The sequence below is a fragment of the Thalassophryne amazonica genome, chromosome 3 (assembly GCF_902500255.1).
Source record: "Thalassophryne amazonica chromosome 3, fThaAma1.1, whole genome shotgun sequence".
Classification (NCBI taxonomy): domain Eukaryota; kingdom Metazoa; phylum Chordata; class Actinopteri; order Batrachoidiformes; family Batrachoididae; genus Thalassophryne; species Thalassophryne amazonica.
Window position 1 is genome coordinate 115,960,580 of NC_047105.1, and position 15,661 is coordinate 115,976,240.

General features: G+C 39.3%; 1 protein-coding gene across 1 annotated transcript in view; it reads left to right on the forward strand.

The window, feature by feature from the left end:
* cass4 (Cas scaffold protein family member 4) overlaps positions 1–15,661 on the forward strand; it is a 63,965-nt gene that overhangs the window by 38,181 nt on the left and 10,123 nt on the right. Inside the window, exons 2-3 of the mRNA XM_034167359.1 lie at positions 9,706–10,122; positions 10,771–10,854. Coding sequence (XP_034023250.1) covers positions 9,706–10,122; positions 10,771–10,854 — 501 coding nt within the window. The remainder of the gene's footprint in view (positions 1–9,705; positions 10,123–10,770; positions 10,855–15,661) is intronic.

Sequence of the window (15,661 nt, forward strand, 5' to 3'; positions counted from 1 at the left end):
GGTCAGATGAGCCCACAACTGAATTCTTTGGATGACATAATACACACCACAAATGCACTCACACATCACCCCAAACACACCATACCAACAGTGAAGTTTAGAGGTGGGAACATCATGGTGTGGGGCTGTTTTTCAGCATATGACACCAGCAAAGATAAAACTGAAGGAAGGATGAATGGAAAAATGTACTGAAACATTCTTGATAAAAAATTTGCTGCCATCTACCAAAATCATGAAAATGAAATAAAGGTGAACATTTCAGCAAGACAGTGATTCCAAACACACAGCCAGGGAAAGTCTTGGTTTCAAAGAATGAAAATAAAGCTGCTAGAATGGCCGAGCCAATCACCTGACTTGAATAAAACAGAAAATCTATGGAAAGAACTAAAGATCAGAATTCATAGAAGAGGTCCACAGAACCTTTGTTTGTGTGGAACAATGAGTCAAAAGCACACCTGAGCAAAGCATGCGACTAGTTAGTTTCTACATACAGGAGGCACTGAAGCTGTCAATACCAACAGAGGCTTTTGTAGAAAGTAATAAATAAATTTCAGAAAGCGTGTTCAATACTTTTTTCCCTGTGTCATTCTATTTTATTCCACATAACTTAATTTCTGTACTTATTTGTTTTGGTTTCTGTGTATCTATGGATTACCTGGGTTGTTACTCACATAAGTATTCACAGTGCTTCACAGGGCTCCACTTTTTCCACATTTTGTTATGTTTCAGCCTTTTTCCAAAAATCGAGTAAATACATTTTCCCTCAAAATTCTACTCACAACACCCCATAATGACAAAATGAAAAAAGTTTTTTTTTTTAATTTTGCAAATTTATTTTAAAAAAGTAAGAAATCACTTGTACATAAGTATTTACACCCTTTATACTTCAATGATGCACCTTTGGAAGCAATTATACCCTCACATCTTCTTGAATATGATGCCACAAGCTTGGCGCACGTATCTTTGCGCAGTTTTATCCATTCCTCTTTGCAGCACCTCTGAAGCCCCATCAGGTTGGCTGGGGACCGTCGGTGCACAGACATTTTCAGATCTCTCCAGAGATGTTCAACTGGATTCAGGTCTGGGCTCTGGCTGAGCCACTCAGGGACATTCAGAGTTGTCCTGAAGCCACTCCTTTGATATCTTGGATGTGTGCTTAGGGTTACTGTCCTGCTGAAAGATGAACCGTTGCCACAGTCTGAAGTCAACAGCTCTCTGGAGCAGGTTTTCATCCAGGATGTCTCTGTACTTTGCTACATTCATCTTTTCCTCAATCCTGACTAGTTTCCCAGTTCCTGCCACTGAAAAACATCCCCACAGCATGATGCTGCCACCACCATGCTTCACTGTAGGGATGGTGCCTGGTTTCATCCAAACATGACACCTGGCATTCACACCAGAGAGTTCAATATTTGTCTCATCAGACCAGAGACTTTTGTTTATCATGGTCTGAGAGTCCTTCAGGTGCCTTTTGGCAAACTCCAGGTGGGCTGCCATGTGCCTTTGACTGAGGAGTGGCTTCTGTCTGGCCAATCTACCATACAGGCCTGACTGGTTGATTGCTGAAGAGATGGTTGTCCTTCTGGAAGTTTGTCCTCTCTCCACACAGGAATGCTGTAGCTGTCAGAGTGACCATTGGATTGTTGGTCACCTCTCTAACTTAGGTCCTTCTTCCCTGATCCCTGAGTTTAGATGGGCGGCCAGCTCTCGAGAGTGTCCTGGTGGAACCAAATTTCTTCCATTTTCAGATGATAGAGGCCACTGCGCACATTGGGACCTTCAAAGCAGCAGAAATGTTTCTGTACCCTTCCCCAGATTTGTGCCTCAAGACAATCCTGTCTCAGAGGTCTACAGACAATTCCTTTGACTTTATGCTTGGTTTTTGCTCTGACATGCACTGTCAATTGTGGGACCTTATATGTAGACAGGTAGGTGTCTTTCCAAATCATGTCCAATCAACTGAATTTACCCAAGGTGGACTCCAATTAAGCTGTAGAAACATCTCAAGGATGATCAGTGGGAGCAGGGTACACCTAAGCCCAATTTTGAGCTTCATGGCAAAGGCTGTAAATACTTACATACATGTGATTTTTATTTATTTATTTATTTTTAAATAAATTTGCAAAAATGTAAAAAAAAAAAAAAAAATCACATTGTCATTATGGGGTATTGTATGTAGAATTTTGTAACATAACAAAATATGGAAAATGTGAAGTGGTACAAATACTTTCTGTATGCACTGTACATATACTGAGAAAAATGGTGACATGTTCAATACTTATTTTACCCTCTCTAGAGGAGTGTTCGTTCTCATTTTCACCATCCGGCAGCTGTTTTCTGTGAATTCAGATGTTGCCTGTGGTTTGCGGTTAGGGTGGCTTGTTTCATTATTCACAGCTTGTTTGTCATCATGATAGACTGACAAACAGCCACAACACCACAGGAAGATATGCCAGCACTAACATGTATAGCAGGGCAGATATGGGGGAAAAAACTGCAAGAAAATTCATTAAGGTATATCTTATATATTATATTCCAATTCTAAGGTGGAACTATGCTAGTATACTTAAAAAGGAAGAGTAAAATAGAAGAGTAAAAAAGAGTAAAGTAGAGCCACTTAGGTGCCTGGTCTTGAGAACCAGGAAAGGTAGGTTGAAAAGCTTTTTTATCCCATGGGAACTCTCCCTACCCACCCAAGCAGCTCAAGAAAAAAGTATATATAATAATAAATAATAAGACGTAAGAAAGATAAGACATCATATATATAACTATATTTAAATATTAAGGGTAATAAACAACATATACAATAAATAAGGTACTATATAATATACAGGAGTAGGTATTAAAACCTAAATATTAATACAGGAGAAGATTTGGTCATGGTCATGGTATTTTATTATAGAAATAGAAGCTATGATGTAATGTGTATTGGTATCTATCTAAAGTAACTCTGTTAGCATACTATAGGAAAATAAAAAGCATAATCTACATACTATCAAATGGAAACCTAAGAACTTAGGTACTATATGTTGATATCTTTAAAAAGAACATATAAACTGATGAATCATTAAAAATCTACACCATGTAAAATAAAATTGTAAATAATGAAAATAAGCTGGTTATAGTTAGAAGAGTTAAATTAGCCATTAATAAGTGTTAATTAGTGTATAAAGTATAATAGCGTAGTTAAACCTACAATAACGGTATTAACAAATACATATAAAAATAAATGTGAACAAAAAGTATTAATTAATGTGGGTTATCAAACAAAGAGAGAACCAATTATTTTGTAAGCTACGATAAATGGTGCTACAGCCAGCTAGATAAGCTAACGTTAGCTGTTAGGTATAACTAATTGTACCCCACTCCTCCAGTATTTCCAGAAATATAATAATATTAAAAAGGGGGGAACAAGAAAAGTAAAGCATGTTGAAATGTATATGGACACATGATATAATTTGATGGTAAACCACCACATTTTGATTGATGTATTCATTTTCTATACTTGTTTATTCCAGAAGAGAGTCAAAGGGGGCTGGAGCCTATCCCAGCAGTTATAGGACATGAGCCAGGGTACACCATGGACAGAACGCCAGTCTGTTGGAGGGTCACATACAAACAGATGAACTCATTCACACTCATTTTTCACCTAATAGATTAGAGATTAAATTAGATAGAACTTTACTGATCCCTTGGGAAGACTCCCTCAGGGAAATTGAGGTTGATGCAACATTGTATAGCAGCACACAGGGTAAGAAGCACACAGAGCATCAAACATGAAAGTAAAAAGAGTTTACAGATATAAATACCAGACATACTAATCAATACTGGTTTAGTGGCTACTCCTGTTCCTCTCCTGTGTGTCTGTATAATTCTCTCCTGTATTATCTGTATGTTTTCTGGAAGTGGGAGGGAGCCAGAGCCCATGGAAGGAGGGAGGGAGCCCATGTAAATACTGCAAGAACATGCAAACTCCACACAGATCACACAGGTTTTTTAACCATAAAATGCACAGTCATATTTCACCAATATCTTTCCCACACATTGGTGTTTGTGCTCACACTGTGCTCAGAATTAATGTAGACTGCACAGGGCCAACACATCTTCAGGAGCAACACGTCCACTTCATTTTCTGCTGTTAGGAATTGAAAAATGTCAAGGCAAACAACGTTGCACAAGAAAGTATATTTTTACAGTGCTGAGGACACTCATGCCTGTAAGCGGAATTTGAGGCACAACTAGGAAGTGAAACTGCAGAAAGGTCTCATCTAAACCAAAAGAAAAAGCTCAACATCCTTTAAAAAAAGTTTTCAATGCAAGCAAAAGAAAAAAGTGATTCAACACTCAGCCACTTGTGCCTTTTATTTGTTAAATGACTGCATCTTTTTTTTTGTTAGTTTTTTTGTAAATTGAAAACCCAGATGCAGAACTTGTGGTTCCAGTTTGTAAGAGGAAATGTTGCTCTACGGGTTGCATCACTGCGGTTGTTGCATTTAAAACATGTGCAGAAGCTATAACAGTAGATATTAAATGTAAAACAAAAAGAAAAGTTGCGTGCAGCATCTGTCATTTGATGCATCACACATCCTGAATTTGGTTTTGTAAGGAAGCAGCAGCGCATGTCAGGAGTCATGAATGAATGATTAACGTGTGCCACAGGCTGGGTTTTTTTTACACTAAGAGTTATTTCTCAAGTTTTTGTCCTTCCTGTCCCAGTCATTTTCATGACATCGAAGTTTGTTGCTTTTTAAGAAATTTCAAACTGGAGGATGTGCAGCGAGTCCGTCCCTCTCCTTAACAAAAATGTCTTACCCACACAGAAATAACATGCAAATCAATGGGAGACAGGTCTTATTTAAAAATGAGTCTGGATCCTTAAAATCTAATCACATCTTCCCAGAATTCGAGTAAATGTCAGTGATATACATTGGTGGCATTTTGAGATATTCTACTGAACAGGCCCAGGCAGCAGTGAGAATGGTGCGTTATTGGTGACGGTGGTAATAGGACTTGTCACGGTGAGGGTTCTAGCACATCGTGTGTTTGCGTCACCCCAGAGATACCCGGATGTACAACATGCCAGCCAGGCACGCTGCCATCTTCAGAAAAGATGATCCACACCTCACAGGGTTGCTGGAAAGTCCAGTCTTCTCGTGGTGGCCGTCCACAAGAAGTCGTCAGTGATCACATCTGAACAATATTTCAGCAAGTTTTTAAAGCAGAAATCTGTGGTCACAAAATTGTCTTCCAATCACATAAAACTGATAGCTGTTGGGATTTCCACCTTATTAACTAACTCAACAAGTTCTGCCTTTTTGTGCTTATTAAGTCCACAGTTTATTTATTTATCTGCCTGCCTGTTAGCAGGATTACGTCAAAACTACTGCACAGATTTTGAGGAAATTTAAACCACAGATACATCTTAGGCCATGGAAGAATCCACTACATTTTGGAGGTGATCCTGATCCGGATCTGTATTCTGGATTAAGTTTCAATTTATATAGGCTTTGAGGGATTACGAAGATTATGTCAAAACTACTGCACAGATTTTAAGGACATTTTCAACACAGATACATATTAGGCCATAGAAGACTCCATAAAATTTTGGAGGTGATCCATTTATATAGGTTTTGAAGGATTATGTCAAAACTACTTCACGGATTCTCACCAAATTTTCAAATTGAATGAATGAATGAATTAATTTATTCAGCACACAATTCAGCAATAAAAAAACCCAAAAAACTCACAACTCTAAAATGAACCCGTTCAACTGAAAGGGTGAGGGCAGAAGCAAAGCTTATAAATACCCACCCCTTATACCATAAAAATAAGAAATATATACACACATATGTAAATGCATGCACACATAAACACAATTTCATAAATACGTGTATATATATATATATATATATATATATATATATATATATATATACATATACGAGGTCTGTCCATAAAGTATAGGTCCTTTTTATTTTTTTCAAAAACTATATGGATTTCATTCATATGTTTTTACGTCAGACATGCTTGAACCCTCGTGCGCATGCGTGAGTTTTTCCACACCTGTCGGTGACGTCATTTGCCTGTGAGCACTCCTTGTGGGAGGAGTCGTCCAGCCCCTCGTCGGAATTCCTTTGTCTGAGAAGTTGCTGAGAGACTGGCGCTTTGTTTGATCAAAATTTTTTCTAAACCTGTGAGACACATCGAAGTGGACATGGTTCGAAAAATTAAGCTGGTTTTCAGTGAAAATTTTAACGGCTGATGAGAGATTTTGAGGTGACACTGTCGCTTTAAGGACTTCCCACAGTGCGAGACGTCGCGCAGCGCTCTCAGGCGCCGTCGTCAGCCTGTTCAAGCTGAAAACCTCCACATTTCAGGCTCTATTGATCCAGGACGTCGTGAGAGAACAGAGAAGTTTCAGAAGAAGTCGGTTTCAGCATTTTATCCGGATATTCCACTGTTAAAGGAGATTTTTTTAATGAAAGACGTGCGGACGGGTCCGCGCGTCGGCTCGCAGCTGCCGCGAAGCTCCACCACAGGAAAAACACCTCTGTTGGAAGCCTTAAGGACAAGTTGGAACATGTCCAGCTGTTAAACAATTTCTCATATACTCACTCCACTGAAAGCCATCAAAAGCCGCCTGGATTTTACAAATGGTTATCAACACGGAGGTGTTTTTCCTGTGCCGCCGCACCGCGTCGGCTGCGTCCCGACGCGCGGACCCGTCCGCACGTCTTTCATTAAAAAAATCTCCTTTAACAGTGGAATATCCGGATAAAATGCTGAAACCGACTTCTTCTGAAACTTCTCTGTTCTCTCACGACGTCCTGGATCAATAGAGCCTGAAATGTGGAGGTTTTAAGCTTGAAACAGGCTGATGACGCTGCCTGAGAGCGCAGCGCGACGTCTCGCACCGTGAAAAGTCCTTAAAGCGACAGAATCACCTCAAAATCTCTCATCAGCCGTTAAAATTGTCACTGAAAACCAGCTTAATTTTTCGAACCATGTCCACTTTGATGTGTCTCACAGGTTTAGAAAAAATTTTGATCAAACAAAGCGCCAGTCTCTCAGCAACTTCTCAGAAAAAGGAATTCCGACGAGGGGCTGGACGACTCCTCCCACAAGGAGTGCTCACAGGCGGATGACGTCACCGAGAGGCGTGGAAAAACTCACGCATGCGCACGAGGGTTCATGCATGTCTGACATAAAAACATATGAATGAAATCCATATAGTTTTTGAAAAAAATAAAAAGGACCTATACTTTATGGACAGACCTCGTATATATACACACCCATAATGACAAATACCAAAAAAAGCATGCAAAATTAGTCAATGAACTCAAATATACAAAATCTAACCAGACAAACAATGGCACACAACACACAATTCCAAAAGCAATAACAAAATCAATAAACCTAAGTCTTCAAACTATAGCAAGCAATTTTATTATTCTTCTAATGCCTTATAAAGACTACTAAAGTACCAAGTACTTTAATATTGTCAGGACACTTATTCCAGATGTTAACACTTTTAACAGAAACACAATGACTTTTTGTAGTAGTTCGGATCTGTAATTTCTCAAAAAAGAAAAAAAAAACTCTCAAATTACGTATAACTATAGGGATGGGTATCGAGAACCGGTTCCTTTCGGGTATCGTTAAGAAATGATTCGATCCACCGACATCAATAAGCTTTGTGCTTAACGATTCTGTTATCGGTCCTTCAGAGTGGCCGTTGTTTTGGCGGGTGTTTGTCAGGAAAATGATCAGTTCTCTACATTGATTACAGACCCTGCAGCGGGTACTTAATCAACTTTTCTGCAGCACGGCTTTGCTTTGAACCTTGAACCAATCGAAGCGTGGTTCGCAGATTGAAGCAATGCTTCGGTCGATTGCTTTGTTTATTTCTTTCTTTCTCTTAATTTTCCCCCGCTAAAACCCTAAAGAGCATACGCCTGTGCGTATTATTTACCTTTTCTATGTTAAACCGGTCTGTTATGGTCTTCTGAAACAGTTGATAGATGTATTTTATATTTTTGTATTTTAAGATTTCCCTTTATATAGGCTTTGAAAGATTACTTCAAAACTACTTCATGGATTCTCAACAAATTTGCACCACAGGTAGATATTAGGCCAAGGAAGACCCCACTAAATTTTGGAGGTGATCCATATCCGGATTGGTGGACGTCAGAAATCTCTGATTGTTGTTGTTTATGATATATTTTTCTTTAAAATACCTGCAAATGTCTTTCAGTGTCCATCTGTGCCATAAATGTCTGCATATGTTGTGACAAACATCCTGATTAACATACCCAACTTTTGTGCTCTTGACTAATGCTGAAACTGCCCAACTATTGCATTGTACATCCGGGTAGCTCCGGACTGATGCATGTGCACAATGTGCTGTAACCCTAACCGTGATTACTCCCTTTCAAAATGATCCTGGAATCAAAAGGATGTTACTTTCATATTGTGTAGCAGGTTTATCATTCATTCAAATTCACTTAGTCGACTCATCTTTTGACATTAGTTGATGCACAAAGCGCTTAGTCGGCTAAAGTTTTGCATTATCCGACTAAAGTTTTTAGCCTGGTACAGAAGAGGCTAATCTTATTTTAGTCAACAAAACTTCAAAAACGGCGACTATCATGCACTGCCACTTGATGAATCCACTGGAGATGTTTACCGAGGTCGAGAGCGCTTCTTCTCTGCTGTGGTGGCCTTGCCCATGTTTGTAGCAGACACACCAACCTAGAAGTAAACAAAACTGTCACACATTGAAGGCGTTTCTTGGCAACGGCACTCGCGAAGCCACTATGACGGTGAAAATCATTGACTAACGTAAAACGGCTAATCTTCAAGTTTAGCCGTTGATGTGAAATGGATATTAGACAGATATTGTTGGGCGACTAACCTTAGTTGATTAAGTAAGCTTAGTAGACTAAAAGATTAGACTGCATTATGAAACCACACCCATGTTTTCCTTGACCTTGACATTTGACTAAACAATCTCAAAATAGAATCACCTCTAGATGGCTATCCAAGTAATATTCCCACCAAATTGGAGGGAAAGTCCATCTAGCCACTTTTATCTTGTCCACATACGGACAGACAGACAGACGCACACACACACACACAACAGTGAAAATTATTATACAAATAAATGTTTCTGAGTGCAATGGGAAGAATATTTGAATGAGCTGAAAGATGGAATGTACCATTCATTGACAGACAGTACCAATAATGCACACTACTGATGTCACCCACACAGCATGTTTGCTTAGTGGTTAGCACTATTCCCTCACAGCAAGAAGGTCATGGGTTAGATTCCCACTTGTGGCCTTTCTGTGTGGAGTTTGCATGTTCTTCCCGTGTTTGTGTGGGTTTCCTCCGGGTGCTTTGGTTTCCTCCCACATTTAAAGACATGCAGGTTAGGTGAAATGGAAACTTTATAATTGTCCAGGTCTCCCTTGCAAAAGAGGTCTTGATCTCAATGGGACTAATCTGGTTAAATTAAAAAATTAAACACTGGGACAAACAGAGAATGACGTGACATATAATCCACCAATCAAATGACAGGCATCTATGTAGGCGTCATATAAAACCTGCTATCATGGCTTCACCTGTGTACAGACTAATCTAAATAATTGTGTATAATTTTTGCAGCCTGATAATCTCTTGCACTGACTGTTCTCTGCGTTTTAGAACAAACTGGCTAAAGCGCTGTATGACAACAAGGCAGAGTGCGCCGACGAGCTGGCCTTCAGAAAAGGAGACATCATCACGGTTGTGGACCATCGTGTGGCCGGCACCAGCGGATGGTGGATGTGCTCCCTGCACGGGCGGAAAGGCCTGGCCCCTGCAAATCGACTGCAGCTCTTGCCGCAAAAGGCGACCGCCATACACTCCTTTACTCCAGTCATAGAAAAATCCAAATTTCCTGATGGTCAAACCAGCAACACCTCACAAAACATCTACCAGATCCCGAGTCTGCCCCGAACCTCAGCCAGCCCAGCTTATGAACGCATGGACCCGATATATAAAGTCCCATCCGCTCCTTTGTCTGCTTCCAAAGCTCCCTCGGCACTCGTGCAGACCACAGAGGGACCAGATGGTCACAAGGTAAGACCTTTTTTCCAACTTAGAAATCAGAAAAACAATAAATGTCACTGGTTGTCTGTCTGTTGCTGTTGGATCAAGTCGGTAGTCTTACTCTGGACGTGTTAATGCTCATGATTAGAGAGGTAGGTTGCTGCTGAAATGCAACACTGTCAAACCCCTGCTGGCTAAAGGGTTTACAGATGGGGGCCGGGGCCCCTCTGTGGGGACAGGCATGCAGCACGGGCATTTTATGAGGCCATAAAAGACCAACAGACACAGACTTCAGACTCTTTAAGTGCAAACAGCAGCCCATTCCGCCAGGGACCACAGAGAGGAAGAAGTGCCTGTACAGTTACCTGTGCGGCAGAAGGTGTGGTGAAACTCAGCCACATGTTCACATTTCCTCTCGTGCTCCCCTGGAGCAGGAGAGGGGTGCTGTGAGCCTCCGCAGTAGCCGAGCGACTCTCAGCGAGCAGTGTGCTTTTCATTACACAGCTGCACTAATTGGCAAAACGCAGGCATGTCGAGGTTGTCCAGCACTCTCACCAGGCTTCAGAGGAAACACTGTCCTCATAAATGTGCTGATGCTGAGGTCAGTGAGGTGCAGCTTTGATGAGAACAAAACAACTGCTGCTGGTCACGACCAACGTTACACTCTGTTGTTTGCAGCTTCCACTCTTCTGGATGGGGTCCAGCCCACAAGCAGGGGTTTATGATGTCCCGAACCAACCCAGACGAGCTTCTCTCTTCAATGTGAGCTTCTGCACATATACAAGAACAACAACAACAACAAAAATGCACCGTCTGGTCCATAAGTTTTGGGGCACTGAGACTATGATTATAGACTTCTGTGGACGTGTGTCAATCCTTCATCATGGAGTGAAACAGGCAAGGATTTCCATTCAAGAAAACAAATCAAATCTAGGCTCAAGTCTCCCATGTGTCTTCTGACAAACTGTAGCTTAAATTCCACATCTTCTATTTAATTAAATCCTTCTCTGTTCCACTCCACCATGAAGCTGTATAACTGATGATGCAACAGCAAAATGTTAGTTTCTTCAAACACATCCACAAAAACATGTAATGCCTTCAGACTCGTTATGGTTTCTTGGTGGTTTCCCTCACTAGTCCCCTTCTCATATGCTCAGTGAATATTTGAGAATGGCATACTCCACACACATTTATGATGCAGTACTATTACTGATTGTATTTATTAGCAGTGTTGCCACAATACTTTGAAAAGTTACTTTATACAGTTACTTTATTATCAGCTTTTATGCAGTTACTTTATTAGGAGCTGCCAAAAACTTGTAACTAATAAGGTAACTAATTAGTAATCTAACTTGGTTACTCTTAAGATTGAGTAATCAGCAAAGCAATTAATCAGCAAATTAACTAATAGTTACTTTGAAAAGTTATTTTATACATTTACTTTATAGGTACTTCATTACCAGCTTCATGCAGTTACTTTATTAGGAGCTAGCAACAACTTGTAACTAATAAGGTAACTAGTAATCTAACTTGGTTACTCTTAAGATTGAGTAATCAGCAAAATCAGCAAATTAACTAATAGTTACTTTGAAAAGTTACTTTATACAGTTACTTCATTGACAGCTTTATGCAGTTACTTTATTAGGAGCTGCCAACAACTTGTAACTAATAAGTAATGTAATTAATAAGGTAACTAGTAATCTAACTTGGTTATTCTTAGGTAATCAGCAAAGTAACTAATCAGCAAATTAACTAATAGTTACTTTGAAAAGTTACTTTATACATTTACTTTATAGGCACTTCATTAGCAGCTTTATGCAGTTACTTTCTTCAAGTCTCTCAGTCTTGTCCATCCAAATTGGAAGTCCAATTTTATTTGTTGTTATCTATCGTCCTCCTGGTCGTTACTGTGAATTTCTCTGTGAATTTTCGAACCTTTTGTCTGACTTAGTGCTTAGCTCAGATAAGATAATTATAGTGGGCGATTTTAACATCCACACAGATGCTGAGAATGACAGCCTCAACACTGCATTTAATCTATTGTTAGACTCGATTGGCTTTGCTCAAAATGTAAATGAGTCCACCCACCACTTTAATCATATCTTAGATCTTGTTCTGACTTATGGTATGGAAATTGAAGACTTAACAGTATTCCCTGAAAACCCCCTTCTGTCTGATCATTTCTTAATAACATTTACATTTACTCTGATGGACTACCCAGTAGTGGGGAATAAGTTTCATTACAGTAGAAGTCTTTCAGAAAGCGCTGTAACTAGGTTTAAGGATATGTTTCCTTCTTTATGTTCCCTAATGCCATATACCAACACAGGGCAGAGTAGCTACTTAAACTCTGTGAGTGAGATAGATTATCTCATCAATAGTTTTATATCCTCATTGAGAACAACTTTGGATGCTGTAGCTCCTCTGAAAAAGAGAACCTTAAATCAGAAGTGCCTGACTCCGTGGTATAACTCACAAACTCGCAGCTTAAAGCAGATAACCCGTAGGTTGGAGAGGAAATGGCGTCTCACTAATTTAGAAGATCTTCACTTAGCCTGGAAAAAGAGTCTGTTGCTCTATAAAAAAGCCCTCCGTAAAGCTAGGACATCTTACTACTCATCACTAATTGAAGAAAATAAGAACAACCCCAGGTTTCTTTTCAGCACTGTAGCCAGGCTGACAAAGAGTCAGAGCTCTATTGAGCCAAGTATTCCTTTAATTTTAACTAGTAATGACTTCATGACTTTCTTTGCTAATAAAATTTTAACTTTAAGAGAAAAAATTACTCATAACCATCCCAAAGACATATCGTTCTCTTTGGCTGCTTTCAGTGATGCCGGTATTTGGTTAGACTCTTTCTCTCCGATTGTTCCGTCTGAGTTATTTTCATTAGTTACTTCCTCCAAACCATCAACATGTCTATTAGACCCCATTCCTACCAGGCTGCTCAAGGAAGCCCTACCATTAATTAATGCTTCGATCTTAAATATGATCAGTCTGTCTTTATTAGTTGGCTATGTACCACAGGCTTTTAAGGTGGCAGTAATTAAACCATTACTTAAAAAGCCATCACTTGACCCAGCTATCTTAGCTAATTATAGGCCAATCTCCAACCTTCCTTTTCTCTCAAAAATTCTTGAAAGGGTAGTTGTAAAACAGCTAACTGATCATCTGCAGAGGAATGGTCTATTTGAAGAGTTTCAGTCAGGGTTTAGAATTCATCATAGTACAGAAACAGCATTAGTGAAGGTTACAAATGATCTTCTTATGGCCTCAGACAGTGGACTCATCTCTGTGCTTGTTCTGTTAGACCTCAGTGCTGCTTTTGATACTGTTGACCATAACATTTTATTACAGAGATTAGAGCATGCCATAGGTATTAAAGGCACTGCTCTGCGGTGGTTTGAATCATATTTATCTAATAGATTACAATTTGTTCATGTAAATGGGGAATCTTCTTCACAGACTAAGGTTAATTATGGAGTTCCACAAGGTTCTGTGCTAGGACCAATTTTATTCACTTTATACATGCTTCCCTTAGGCAGTATTATTAGACAGCATTGATTAAATTTTCATTGTTATGCAGATGATACTCAGCTTTATCTATCCATGAAGCCAGAGGACACACACCAATTAGCTAAACTGCAGGATTGTCTTACAGACATAAAGACATGGATGACCTCTAATTTCCTGCTTTTAAACTCAGATAAAACTGAAGTTATTGTACTTGGCCCCACAAATCTTAAAAACATGGTGTCTAACCAGATCCTTACTCTGGATGGCATTACCCTGACCTCTAGTAATACTGTGAGAAATCTTGGAGTCATTTTTGATCAGGATATGTCATTCAATGCGCATATTAAACAAATATGTAGGACTGCTTTTTGCATTTGCGCAATATCTCTAAAATTAGAAAGGTCTTGTCTCAGAGTGATGCTGAAAAACTAATTCATGCATTTATTTCCTCTAGGCTGGACTATTGTAATTCATTATTATCAGGTTGTCCTAAAAGTTCCCTGAAAAGCCTTCAGTTAATTCAAAATGCTGCAGCTAGAGTACTGACGGGGACTAGAAGGAGAGAGCATATCTCACCCATATTGGCCTCTCTTCATTGGCTTCCTGTTAATTCTAGAATAGAATTTAATATTCTTCTTCTTACTTATAAGGTTTTGAATAATCAGGTCCCATCTTATCTTAGGGATCTCATAGTACCATATCACCCCAATAGAGCACTTCGCTCTCACACTGCAGGCTTACTTGGAGTTCCTAGGGTTTGTAAGAGTAGAATGGGAGGCAGAGCCTTCAGCTTTCAGGCTCCTCTCCTCTGGAACCAGCTCCCAATTCGGATCAGGGAGACAGACACCCTCTCTACTTTTAAGATTAGGCTTAAAACTTTCCTTTTTGCTAAAGCTTATAGTTAGGGCTGGATCAGGTGACCCTGAACCATCCCTTAGTTATGCTGCTATAGACTTAGACTGCTGGGTGGTTCCCATGATGCACTGAGTGTTTCTTTCTCTTTTTGCTCTGTATGCACCACTCTGCATTTAATCATTAGTGATTGATCTCTGCTCCCCTCCACAGCATGTCTTTTTCCTGGTTCTCTCCCTCAGCCCCAACCAGTCCCAGCAGAAGACTGCCCCTCCCTGAGCCTGGTTCTGCTGGAGGTTTCTTCCTGTTAAAAGGGAGTTTTCCTTCCCACTGTCGCCAAGTGCTTGTTCACAGGGGGTCGTTTTGACAGTTGGGGTTTTTCTGTAATTATTGTATGGCTTTGCCTTGCAATATGAAGCGCCTTGGGGCAACTGTTTGTTGTGATTTGGTGCTATATAAATGAAATTGATTTGATTTGACTTTATTAGGAGCTGCCAACAACTTGTAACTAATAAGGTAACTAGTAATCTAACTTGGTTACTCTTAAGATTAAGTAATCAGCAAAGTATAACTAATCAGCAAATTAACTAATAGTTACTTTGAAAAGTTACTTTATACAGTTACTTCATTACCAGCTTTATGCAGTTACTTTATTAAGAGCTGCCAACAACTTGTAACTAATAAGGTAACTAACTAGTAATCTAACTTGGTTACTCTTAAGATTAAGTAATCAGCAAAGTATAACTAATCAGCAAATTAACTAATAGTTACTTTGAAAAGTTACTTTATACAGTTACTTCATTACCAGCTTTATGCAGTTACTTTATTAAGAGCTGCCAATAACTTGTAACTAATAAGGTAACTAACTAGTAATCTAACTTGGTTACTCTTAAGATCGAGTAATCAGCAAAGCAATTAATCAGCAAATTAACTAATAGTTACTTTGAAAAGTTACTTTATACAGTTACTTCATTGACAGCTTTATGCAGTTACTTTATTAGGAGCTGCCAACAACTTGTAACTAATAAGTAATGTAATTAATAAGGTAACTAGTAATCTAACTTGGTTACTCTTAAGATTAGGTAATCAGCAAACTAACTAATAGTTACTTTGAAAAGTTACTTTATACATTTACTTTATAGGCACTTCATTAGCAGCTTTATGCAGTTACTTTATTAGGACCTGCCAACAACTTGTAACT